The following is a 13,003-nucleotide window of genomic DNA, read 5'->3' as shown; positions in this document are numbered from 1 at the left end:
GTACAGACTACCTTGCCCATAATCATGCCCATTATCTCACCAGTTCATATTATTTTAAAATGTCCTCTTTTGTTTAAGTGTTCAGTCTTATACATTGGCGGGAGATCCATCAGTTCAAGTGACAGGGGCACTGCGCTATGTAACAGTATGTGTTTACCCAAAAGAAACTGAAACCACTCAAGTTGCACAGGTAGACTAGGCTTTTGTTCAATATAACAAGTCAACCACACGTTGATTGGCAATGCATAAGCTGTGTATACAGTGTATAGAGATGCAGAGTAAATGTTAATAATAGGCAAAATGAGCATTAAATATTTGAATATATATTGATTATTAAAATAATAATGAATGAAATTGTAATGAGATTATGGAGGAAGATTGACAGCCCTAGTGGTTAGGGCCATCCTTAAAAATATTTTCGTTTGCCGTAACCCGACCAACCCTGTCAATTTAGAACCGACCCACATATTTATTTATTTATTTTTTTCCCTTTTAGTCTGACCGACTTGCCGGTTGTATACTTGCGATTTTTTTTTACTCTAAACAACCAATACAAATAAAATACTATTTATTTTAGTAGGCCTAAGTATTGTGAATATAAATTGCCTACATACAAACGTAGGCTCTCTTAAATAAAACCCTGTGGCGTCATCTGTACACCATTGGTTTACGCATGTCACACTATGGCCTATACGCTTTGTTTCATTCACACAAACATCTCGACAACGCTCATTACTTGGCACTGGAAGAACTGTGCCCAGATCTTTTCCCATTCCTTCTCCCCTCTAGTCTAACGGTGACCGTGTTGAAGAATTGAAATTAGTTGTGGTCTATTCAGTATTTCTCAAAATATGGGTCCGCAACGTGGAGACTGATGGTCCGCGGAGTCGTGGAGTGAAATTAGGCCCGGTGCTTCGTCTGATAATTTGCTGCGAAGTTGATCAAGATACCGCGGGCCGACAAAAAAAGAAAACAAACGTTTCTGCTATCGATGTCATTAAACATGGAGCCATACAATAAAGTGGTGGTATGAGCGTTCATTCAATGCAGGCGTCTGCGCGAGAGAAACTGAAACTAATTAATAATGTTGGTATCAAAGCTTCGCTTCAACCTGTTGAATGCTATTTAATTGTTGCCATTAACGACACTTGATAGAACGACGTTGATTTTTGGAACTTCCATAGAAACAGAGCAGAGACTGTATAATACACTGTATAGCACTGAGTATTGTATAGTCAAATTTGAATATAACGTGGCCAAAAGCTATTGTAGCCTTCTTTCTATCTGTTAAAGATCAACAGATCTAGCAGACTTCAGTGAGGGATTGGTGGTTGGCATTTTAGCACAAAACAAGCGACATGCAGCCAAATGCAATTCAGATTGCTTCTCTTTTCTCCCAGTTTCACTCCATATATTTGGAGTGCTTGAACAAAGAAGAGGGATACTGAGAGAGAATGAAAAGGTCAAGGTTGAGTAAACACTGTGATTTTGACTGAGTGACGTGAACATCCCTTATTTTATCTATCTTACTGCCCCATTTATTAATGAGCAGTACTCTCCTCTTTCGTCTTTGTGTGCGTGTGTGTGTATGCATGTATTCGTCTGTATTTGGCTATGTGCCTGGACACTGTACTTTTATATGAGCCCTGGTTATAAAACACCCTTGTCTGCATGAAACTCCATTGGAACTGGCTGCTAATAGCTGAGGGTATCTTAACGGTAACAAGAGCAATGGTGCAACCTAGAAGTGGATACTAGAAATTACAGAATTCTCACACAAAAAATGGTTTAGATATTCATTATTTTCATAGTATTCAAACACTGGGTATTGCTGTGAACTACTGTAGTGATTTAATTACTGTTTTCTCTTCAAGATTTAAATGCAGACAGCAGGACAATGAGATTCTGATCTGATCTGTTTAATTCCTGAATAAAAATACCATAAATAGAGAAAATATCATAGATGATGATTTGCAAATATTGAATCAGTCTTTTTTCAGTCCTTTCATGTTTAGCTCAGCAAAACCTGGTTGTGTTATGACCGCTTGTGTCATGTTACTGTTGTTATTGGTGTGTGTGTGTGCGTGCAAGCTAATGTATGCACTTTATCAGTGTGTGTGAAGTGTGTTTGAGTGTTGTTTGAGTTTTGTTTTGAGTGTTAAAAAACCTTCTGTGGCTTTTTCTTTGTGCCTGCGTGTGGAGGAGCAAGCAAGGGAGAGTGACTGGGTTGTGTGTGTGTGTGTGGTCCACGTGGTCCATATCTGCTCCAGTTCTGTCAGAAGCTGTGTGGTGTTTGTGTTGAGCTTGACAGAGCTCATGTGTTCCACATACAGACACCTGTCAGGTCATTCTACTGGGGGAGTCCTGAGCAGTCCACTATCAGAAGCTAACACGCACACACACAGACACACTAAATAATATCATGGTCCAAAGTGAGGTCAAAGGTTAAAAGGAGATATAGTAACCCATCCACCCTTTTGTGACCTTTTTTCTAGTGACCTAGTGACATTTCTTGTGTGTGTGTGTGTGTGTGTGTCTGTCTGTCTGTCTGTCGGTACAGGAAGAAGCTTTTCTGCTGTGGCAGTGAGAACTGTGTGTGTCAGTTATAACTGATTGACATTCATGCCTCATTTCCCCTTCCTGCCAGCATACTTTCTGCATCAGGCTACACACACACACACACATACACAGGTACACACACATAGCCTGGGGCTGCAGTAGGCCATTGAAGCACCACACCACACTGTCATGTCTTTCCTCAGGAGCATCACAAGACCAGAGACAGACTTGACAGGCAGCAGAGAAACTGTCAAACAACAGGGATACAATATCACATGCATAATGTAGAAACTGTGTTTTGGGGGATAATATATTATAGCTGGTGTATTTTAGTGCACTTTGGAGACACACACACACATGCACAGACCTGCTTAAATTCTGTATATAATCTTATATTGCATTAGGGCTGTAGTCAAGACCAGGACTAGTCAAGACCGAGTCCAAAGAGGTTCGAGTCTGAACCAAGACCGAGTCCAGAACAGGAAAAAAAAGTCTTATGCATGACAGTATCAAGACGATCATCATTCAGTTGTTATTATTATTATTATCTAAAAGCAAAAACAGTGTCATGACACCCAGGATTTGTAAGTATAGCCATTCCCCTTTCCTTCCAATATTATTATAAACTAGAGCTGTCAAACGATTAAAAAAATATATTTTGAAATGAATTAATCTAGATTAATCACAATTAAAATGTCCCTAAGGACTAAAGCTTCTTAAATGGCATATTAAATACAACATAAATCACAAAATTAATGAGTAACCACAAAGGTAAAAGTAAACACTTTTATATTATTTAAATGATAATAATGACACAGTAACTTTGTTTTAAAGTATTAATTTCTTAAGGAATACTACTCATTTGATGCTGTTTAACTCATTTGAAACGTTAAGCCTATTGTGGCCATGTTCTCATAATGTCTTTTTTTTACCAGCTCCGTTCAAATATAGCCTATGGCTAGTCCACAAACTCTAACATTGTTTGTGCCACATGTATAGCACAATATTAACAATAATAAGCATGATATTAAGTTGGTATAAACAGCTTTCATTCCTTTGGAAATATGTAATGACATGATGCTAGCTAGACATTTTCTGTTTGCAATTAAAGTGAATTATGAGCCTGAGCCAGTAGCCACCTACTGTAGCTAGCTGAGTGGAATGTGTTTCAATCGGCATATCATGTGCCTCATGTAAACAAATTATTGAAGACTTCAAGACTCACCAGTTCCATAACACAAAGGCAAAGACAACTCTTCATATTTTTGTCCATTTTCCAAATTACAGTGAGTGCAGCCTATGTCAAAGTGCCCTGGCTCTCTGTAGTGGGAACTGGATAAATCCGCAATATTCTCTAACCTCATCTTTATTGCCTTCATGTTTTCCTTTTTATAAGTTTCTTATATTAGAAAGGAGATATCAATTATCAACAACGTTAAGCCAGCTGGAACCTGCCACTCGTATCTCTCCCTTTTGTGCACGCTCAGACGTGTTCTCAATTAAATGGAGTAATACGTTCAAGTTGGATCCTAATGGAGAGGACCCGAAAAGTATCATCTTTATGTAACATGTTGTTGGTGGATTTTGACATTGTAAACATTCTCTAACAAGAGTGAAAAACAGTTTGCAGTAAAGCTACTATTTATTGGCTAAATGTTCATCCCTCTGTCTCTTGGTGCCCTACGCAGTGTGTGAAGCGTGTGGAGGTAGTGGCAGCACTGATCACTGTGCTTTAACATCGCCTATTGCACTATTCAGGGTGTCTCACTACCACACAAACACACACACACACACTTTCACTTCTCTGTCTCTGTCTCTGTCGCTGAGGAGTCTGTGGTTCTGGATCAATGCTAGGGTTAATTTATGTCTGTGTAAGGTTATGGCCTTGATCTTGTCTGATTGTGTGTGTGTGTGTGTGTGTGTGTGTGAGAATCCTTCACCCTCCTCGGCCCTCATAGGTAAAGTTGCTGAAAAGTGGTGTTTTGTGTTTTCATTCCCGTCTTCCGCGTGCTTGAGTTTATTTATTTGCTGCCTCTGCTGCTGTAAATATTGGGAGGAGATTTGCTGTGTCATGTGTTTGGACGAAGCACCATGCATGACCCACTGCCAACACACACACACATACACACACCAGCAACCTCCACTGCAGTCAGCCATGATTTACAGAGTGCCCCCAGACCTGTAAAAAGCCAAGTGCTCCCCTGCAACACACACACACACACACACAGGCTTCTCACAGGCCACATACACACACACACACACACACACACACTTGCACAGGGCCCCTCTGGGGTAGACATTCCATATGAAAGGCGATGGCGTGAGGGTAATTGCTTGAACTCTCAGGCTGTTTTATCAGAAGGCCACACAAGTAAGTGTGTGTGTGTGTGTGTGTGTGATGTATTGGTGTGTTACAGGCTTGTCTGCGTTCTAAATCGCAGGGGCATTATGTTGTGATGCACTGCCCACCTTGTGCGTTCATAATCTTTGGCATTACCACAGTAACCCTCAGGAGTGGTAAATAATAAATAAACAAAACTGGTGGAAGAGAAGAATAAAAATGCTCAAATTTAATTCTCTCTCTCTCTCTTTCTCTCCATCTTTCTCTTTGTCATTCCCTCCCACTTCCACTCTTCTTCTCCAATTCCCTCCCCCACTGTTTTTCTCTTTTTTTTCCATGTACACCCTTTCACTCTCCCCCATTTTGCATCTCTCTCTTTCTCTCTCTCTCTCTCTCTCCCCCTCTCCTCTTGTCCATGTAGAGAACGATGAGACGGGGGTGATGGATAGTCTGCTGGAGGCTCTGCAGTCTGGCGCTGCCTTCCGAGACCGCAGGAAGAGAGCACCACGGCCCAGAGGTGAGTCCACACACACACACACACACACACACACACACTCCTCGTCACACTCCTTAACCATGTATACTACCTCACCTTCCCATCCATCCAGTCACCTTTTAAACCCCTATAGATGTATTCATTCAATTCACTCATGTGTTCTTCCCTCACTTCAGGACTTTTCACCTGTCTCGGCATGTTTCTCTCTGCAGCTTGACACAGTGGCCTTGCTGTGTTTTATCTAGCAGTCTGACATTTCCTTTCCATCCATTAAACCTTGGTTATTGTCATAAGCTTTAGTCCACTGCTCCTAGTGTCTTCAGTAGAACTCCATCTCTCAGCCCTCTCAGGCAGTGCTCTCAGGAAACTATCAGTGTTGATGGGCCATGTGTACAACACAAGGAGAGAGATTTATTCACTTATGAGCTACTGCGCTACACACACACAAATGCTGCCTAGTTGCCTGACCTTATTGCCTGGCCTGATGGCAATGATTGTGATTTCAGTGTGTGTACGTCTGTGTGTGTTTGCATGTATGCATGTCCCTGAGTGTGTGTGTGAGTGCATGCATGTCTCTGAATGTGTGTTTGTGTGGGATGAGCGGTGCTTATGACAGGCTTCTCCTGCAGACACTCATTCTTGCAGGCTGATGCCAGCACTGGTTTGGGTGCTGCTGGAGTGAGATTGCTCGCCCCACTGATCCCCCAACCCCTCACCCAATACACATGCGTGCACACACACACACAGAGAGAGAGAGGAGGGGGTGGCAAAGACACACATACTCATTCTGCCTGCATACAGTATACATTATGTTGCTCACACTCAGATGCACATGCTACACAGACGCATATATTTTTTTTTATATACCAATTTTTGATCCCATGAGGGAAATTTGGTCTCTGCATTTATCCCAATCCGTGAATTAGTGAAACACACACATCACACACACACACACAGTGAGGTGAAGCACACACTAATTCCGGCGCAGTGAGCTGCCTGCATCAACAGTGGCGCTCGGGGAGCAGTGAGGGGTTAGGTGCCTTGCTCAAGGGCACTTCAGCCGTGCCTACTGGTCGGGATTCGAACCGGCAACCCTCCGGTTACAGGTCCGAAGTGCTAACCAGTAGGCCACGGCTGCCCCAAAATAGAAGCTCATATAGAAGCTCACGCACACATACACACATACACACATACACAATACACACACACACACACACACATACACACACACACACACACACACACACACACACACACACACACACACACACACACACACACACACAAAGCATCTATCAGTATGCCTGTCTTATTACCACACACTCGGTCTACATTATACAGCCACCTCCTCTCAGCTTTGTGAAATCGAGTCTGAGACGAGCTCAAATCAGCCCCCCGCCTCCCATCACAATGGGCCCGATTTCTGCCCCGATGAGCCGGGTCCACTGCTTAAGGGTCAAATCAGCCCTCTTGCTGCAGCTGCCTGCATCTGAGCCGACTGCTGTCTTAGATCTGCGTCATCAACTGACCAATGCACCAGAAGTATGCAAGCTCGTCCGGCAGACCAAAGCCCCTTCAGCAGTAGACAAAGCAATGAGATGAGCGTGTGTGTCTGTGTGTGTGTCTGTCTGTCTCTGTCTCTTGACTGTCTATGTTTATGTTTGAGAGGTAGAGAGAATTTGCCGCCTGTACTCATTTCCAGTGTGTGAGTGAGAGGGCCATTCTTTTCTTGTGTATACTCAGATGTGTGTCCCTCTGGTGTCCTTCTCCACAGATGCACCGTCTCAAACATTGAGCCCCAGCACTCAGCGACCCATTCTGAGGCCCAGTACCCACGGTAACCGTCCACACGCAGACTAATCACTGGCTTACCACTCAGGCATTTCTGATGCCCGTGTGTTTGACGTCGCTGCGCTAATCTCACCTCATTGCTATTTGCTGCTGCTTTTCTGCTTAAATCCTCTGCACAGCAATCTAATCTGAATTGTAGGCTAACCTTTGCTGTCTTTCCAGATGACTTAATATACACACATACAGAGTAATCACCTTCAATACCCTTTCCTGTTTTCCAGTGGTAATGTTTTATGTCTGTGGTTCCTCTTTCTTTTCGGTGTCCACTACATGCTTTAATTTGTGTCAGTCTCCGTCAGTTGCAGATTTGGCACCCCAGAAGAAAGAAATGTTTTGTGTCTAAGCTGTGTGTGTGGCACTGAGCTGAGTGTGCTTTTCGTGCTACTTTAAATTACCAGTCAGCCTAATATTATCTCAATAAGGGTTATTAGGGATTGGGGATTTTTTTTTTCTGGTTTTGTTTTAGAGCATGGGGCACAGCGAAGTTCAAATGTCTTCTCCATATCTGTTCCACAGAGGATACCCCTCAGTCACTCGGACCCACCTTCCAAAGACCCATCCTCAAGCCTTGTACCCACGGTAACCACAAATATACAGATCCAAGAGCGTGTGTCTGTGCATGATCTGGATGGCAGGCTGGTTCTTGTGTTTCTCTGACCTGCTAACTCTGCCATCCCGAGAGCATCGAGGCTCCTTATGGGTCAAGCTCAATATCCTCGATCTGCTTCTCTGCATCGTACGCTCCGTGCACCGTGTGTTCAGACTGCACAACGCCACTCTGTTTTGCTCTCCCTTTCAAGCAAACACACAGCACCACTTCTCTTCACAAAGGTGTTTCTCTTCGCTGTTGGATTCTTTTCTGCAAATGAAAGCATAAGCTAGCACACTTTTTCCTTTGTACCTAGTTCATTGCTGTTGGCAATGTTTATCCATTCGGAGCATTGCACTTGCATAGCGCCTCTGTTCTGCTTCCATCTTGAGGGAGATCCAGCTGTTTTGCCTGTTTGCTCACAGTACAGCAACAAGTTGTCTTGGATTTCATCATTATCTTAATCCGTTTCCTGTGTCACACTAATTCTCTGTCAGATCCAGTCAAGTCCAACAAGTGTGTCAGGTGTCACCCTATCTCAGCGCCCAATCTCTGCACTCCGCGGGGGGTACATGGTGTGACGGAAGATGGAACAGGTCGGGGGGGGGGGAGTGAGGGCGGTGGGGGAGGGCGGAGCGCCATTCATTATTTTTTTTCCCAGCACCAGCTTGACTGAGAGGCGTCTTCATTAGCAAGGCTAATTAGTCCCATCTTATCTGCGTAAGTCTCATCTTCCCCGCCTGTTTGACGGAATGGGCCTGCAGCAGCGACAGCGAAAGCAAGCTCGCGGTGTGACCCAGGTGGCTTTTGCAGCGTGCCAGAGTGAGTGTGTGTGTGTGTGCGTGTGTGTGTACATACAACAGCCTGCTGAAAAGGCTCTCTGTTGCTCGGAGTACGACAAATGGAGATGCTAATGCCAGAGCAGTCAGCCCCCTGTGCATTGTTTACACAAGCAGGAACGAAATTGCAGATAATGTCAACTGCCATTACAGAGATTGTACTGCTGTCATTACAAGGCATTTAAAGTATTAAGCACTTATGTTGTTAGGCTGTTTTTTTTTTCAGTGCAATATGACATAGTACTTGGATCCAGTAGTATAATTATGAGCGGCGGTCATATAGGTTTAGTCAGATTTCTTTTTTTTTTTTTTTTTTTTCGCATGCCCAAATTTCTGTCAATGATTCCCGGGACACTGAAAGACCGGGGTACACAAAACTTGGTGGGCATGTACCCCCACATGGATAGCATGGAACCGTCATTTTTCGTTTTGATCTGTAGCCCCCCCGCTGGACTGGACCCCCCGAAAGGAGGGTAGGGCAGACACAGTTCTCTGTGAATATCTGTAGGGCCTAGGATGACCATTTTTTCCCGTATGTTTGCCTCCAGGGGTCATGTTAACCCATTTCATGTGCACACATGTGCACAAACAGATACACACACACACACACATACATTCACAGTAATCATATGTATGACACATACTCACACAGTAGACATATGTACGCTTGCATGCACAGGCACATACGCAGGCACACACACACACACACACGCATAACATAAACATGTACATGCACACATGCACACAATTCAAGAATTTCTCAGAATTATGAACAGGCAAGATGGAGGTGGGGTTGTATAAAATACATTTTACATGTGAAATCTATGAACTAATCATGTTTTGGTACTTGTTGTCTAGCAGATATCAGTGAGAATTTAGTGTGGATAATGCAATTTAGTGAGACAGTTAGAATCATATAGGCCTTTCAGCGTGATTTATTTTTGTGGAAAAAATGTGCTGGACTGGGCGGCGGTCATATTTTGCACCGCTCTGCGGTACATCTAGTTACTCAAAGTCTTACTTTAGCCACACTGCTCTTTGTACTCATCTTCTGTTTTGTTTCGTGTGGTGTTTGGTTGAGAGAATGCATCACCAGTAAAGAATCTGAGATTAGACTGCAGAGGGTAAAGGAACGATGGAGAGAGAGATGGATCAAGGGAGAGCAAAGTGGAGGGGAGTGAAAAAAAATGACAGGACGGAAAGTGTTCTTGGCCTGAAGTGATCCATCACAAGGACAGGGCCGCCATGTCTCAAGTTTGTACTTAGTCATCCTCAGATGTCTCAGAGCAAAAAGAAATGAAGGGCACGTTGCATTATTGGATGTCCCCAGCCGCCTTCTTGAGGAGCAGGGCCCATCTCCAGCGGCAGTGCAGGACCCGGGCTGGCGGGTAGCCGAGGCTGCCCTTGTCCCCCTCTCTTCCAGCCTGCCTGACTAATCAAGCCCCAGGCTGCGGCCTGTCACTACAGGCCCCAGTGCAGCTAATTACTTCTTGCCTCTCAGCAGGCCACCGACCCATTCATCTTCATTTCCTCTTCGCCATCTGCCTTTTAAGTAAAAACTCTTCTGCCTTACACCTTCCCTTAGCTTACTGTCGCCCCCCCCCCCCTCTCTCACTCTCTCACCATCCCTCCCTCCTGAGATTCTGCTCTCTTCCTCTACAGAGCTCCACCTCTCAGTCCCTCTTAATTGCTTGTTATTTGCACAGAGTTCTGTAGGGTCCAGGTGATGACTTTAAAGATCTCAGGAGAGCCTCCTCCCTCCATTGCTGTCAGGTAGGTGAGCCTTTAGATGCACGATGGTTTCGTTGAACGAGGGAGCATGAGGGCGAAGGTAGAGGGCAGGGAGGGGGGAAAGAGACTTATGAAGTTTGTCAGCGCTATCTCATCTCCCTGGTGTCTCCTCTCTGCGCTTCTTGCTGTAAATACTCCTACAGTAATTGATCTCGCGGGTCCAGAGTGGTTCACACTAAGACATCACGGAGCTGAGGGCTAAAAGATGCGTGTGCAGATTCACAGGGGAGAGCCGAATAATTAGTGTTGGGAAGCTGTGCGGTCAGCCCATAGCGGCTAGCATTAGCGTGAAGGCTTGGCATGATTCAATCCAGTCAGGCCTTAGCAGGTCATGTTATAGCTGAGGCAGAGAATTATGTGGTTAGCAGATGCACTAATGTAATGATGCACCCTGGACAGTGCATGCATTAGCTTTGACTTTAAGATTAGCTGAGCATCTCTGTTAGCCACTAACATTGACCACTAATTCAAGACTGCATAATATCTGAGTTAATGGAAAGCTTGTCGCTCCCTGCCTCAGAAGGCTACTATTCAGTCAAGCTTTAAATGTCTGCACCAGAATAGACAAGAAAACCGTCATTTAGGTGTTCAAGGATAGTGCTGTGGCAAAAATGAGAAAATGTCTGGTCTGTGGTCAGTGGTTAGAAGGGTGTTCTTAAGGGAGGTCTCCTACCAAGTCTCTGATGGAGACAAAGGTGAAGGTTGAGATTCTACAGAGACCTCTCAGAGGACTGCAAACCTTCCCCTCCAAGCACAAGGGTATGTATTGCTCTTTCAGTGTTATCCAGGTGTAATGGTCTTAGCTGGCTTGTCTTTATTCATTCATTCATTCTCTCTCTCTCTCCCTCTCTCTCCCTCCTTTTCTTCAGTTCTCTTAGCCAGCCAAAGGCTAAAGTGTTTAAGTGTGACCGGAGCCCCTCTTCACTGGGGGATAAAGGTGAAGCACTCTAAGCCATGAGTGGCCCAGGTCTGGATAAGACTCAGAGGCACTGTCTAAAAGAGAGGGATAGAGAGCGCCATAAGGATGGAGAAATGAAAAGAAAGGAAGCTGTGCCAAGCTAAATAGGATTGGGACTTCAGAAATGATGGATTGATTGCCTTTGACCACGTAGGGAGAGAAGGGAAGGGCAAAAGAGAGAGAGCAGGAAGGAGGGCTTTTTTGGCATCTGCGCTGGTGTTTGTGGAGAAATCCTCCTTGAGCCTGCGCTGCTGCTCCTCGTGCGAATATGTGGGCTCTGGGCACAGCAGGTGCCCTTTATCCAGGCAACCATGCGTCACACTCCCCAATCCCACCCCTCTGGATGAGAGGCTCCACCGTCCACCTTGGATGGACAGACACGGTGAAAGACGGGCTCTCTTTTTTGAGAGGGCTATTAGGTTTGATTACTTTATTAATACCCGACCTAACAATTATCACATGACGCCGCAGAGCTTTTTGGAAATAGAGCTTGAAATTGATTTTCGACTCACTGGTAAAGGTCAGCAGCGTGCACGGTGAATTAAACCTGCGGTGTTTGGTTTAAAGCTGCCGGCCGCATGGCGCTGTGCAGTGCTCGGCCTGTTAAAAGGTCTCGCCAAGGTGTTCTTTGCCTCTCATGCACTTTTGGAGGCATAATTGTCTGGTATTCGACCTCTTTAACATGTTCATCTGTACATGTTTGTTCAGTGTGTGTGTGTGTGTGAAGGAGACCTTACAAAAGAGATTGAGATATACTTTAGTAAGACAGTGTCTGACTCCAACGTATAATGGTTTAATTATTTTTTTTCATTGAAGTAGTTAGTAGTAAGCACAAGGAAAGCTTCAAAAACATCCCAAAACGAGCAATGCAGTTATTTTACATACACAACTGATTAGTCATACTACATTTAATTCACCTGAACAGTGTTTGAATCCTGTTTGTAGGCACTGGAAATGGTATGGACCTAGTAGTAGTATTACCGTCACGTTCTCAATGGAACCGCTGCAGTAGCCTAGGCCTGTGGCTGAAATATTCCCAAAACATAAATACAACAAAATAACTACCAACAACTGGCTGACATCTGCTGATGTTGTTCATTTCCAAAATACAATATATGAATGCCTATGTTGCTGTTGTACTTTATTGTATCTACAGCTGTTGATGTGATGATCACTCATATTTCAAGCCGTATTTCTCAGTGTTGTGCCAGTTCACAGCTTTTCTGAACTAGTTCAAGTTCAGTTTATCCATGCTCAAAGTGAACAGTTCACGTTCAAAGTTCACAATTTTAATTCTGAACTAGTTCAAAGTTCAGTTCATTTTACTTTTTTCGTGAGATATTCAAATAAATACTTTTTTGACACTACGAGCTAGAAATCACTATACGTTCTTTGAAGCTGCTCATTGTAGACATTTGCTCATGACACTGCAATTGTGGGTTTCTTACCAGGTGATGAAACTTGCAGCAGTACAGACAAGGTAGACCAGTTCTATACTTAGTGCAATGAAATCCAGCCCTCCGCGCTCTCGTCGTTGCCTGCTACGCGGCGTTGCTATGCCTACCCCGCTCTGCTGCAA

The 13,003-nt window shown here is 44.2% G+C and overlaps 1 protein-coding gene across 1 annotated transcript in view; it reads left to right on the top strand.

Moving 5' to 3' along the window:
* Positions 1-13,003, top strand: part of LOC143142668 (protein diaphanous homolog 3-like) — a 291,988-nt gene that overhangs the window by 237,362 nt on the left and 41,623 nt on the right. The window contains exons 26-28 of the mRNA XM_076303722.1: positions 5,322-5,417; positions 7,171-7,233; positions 7,764-7,826. Coding sequence (XP_076159837.1) covers positions 5,322-5,417; positions 7,171-7,233; positions 7,764-7,826 — 222 coding nt within the window. The remainder of the gene's footprint in view (positions 1-5,321; positions 5,418-7,170; positions 7,234-7,763; positions 7,827-13,003) is intronic.

This window comes from Alosa pseudoharengus, unplaced genomic scaffold (assembly GCF_046254945.1).
Source record: "Alosa pseudoharengus isolate Yale_2024_CS ecotype anadromous, Long Island Sound unplaced genomic scaffold, YU_APseudo_1.1 YU_APseudo_1.1_scf_24, whole genome shotgun sequence".
NCBI classification, from domain to species: Eukaryota; Metazoa; Chordata; class Actinopteri; order Clupeiformes; family Clupeidae; genus Alosa; species Alosa pseudoharengus.
The sequence above is the reverse complement of the archived record's forward strand: the minus strand, read 5'-3'. Positions and strand labels throughout refer to the sequence as shown.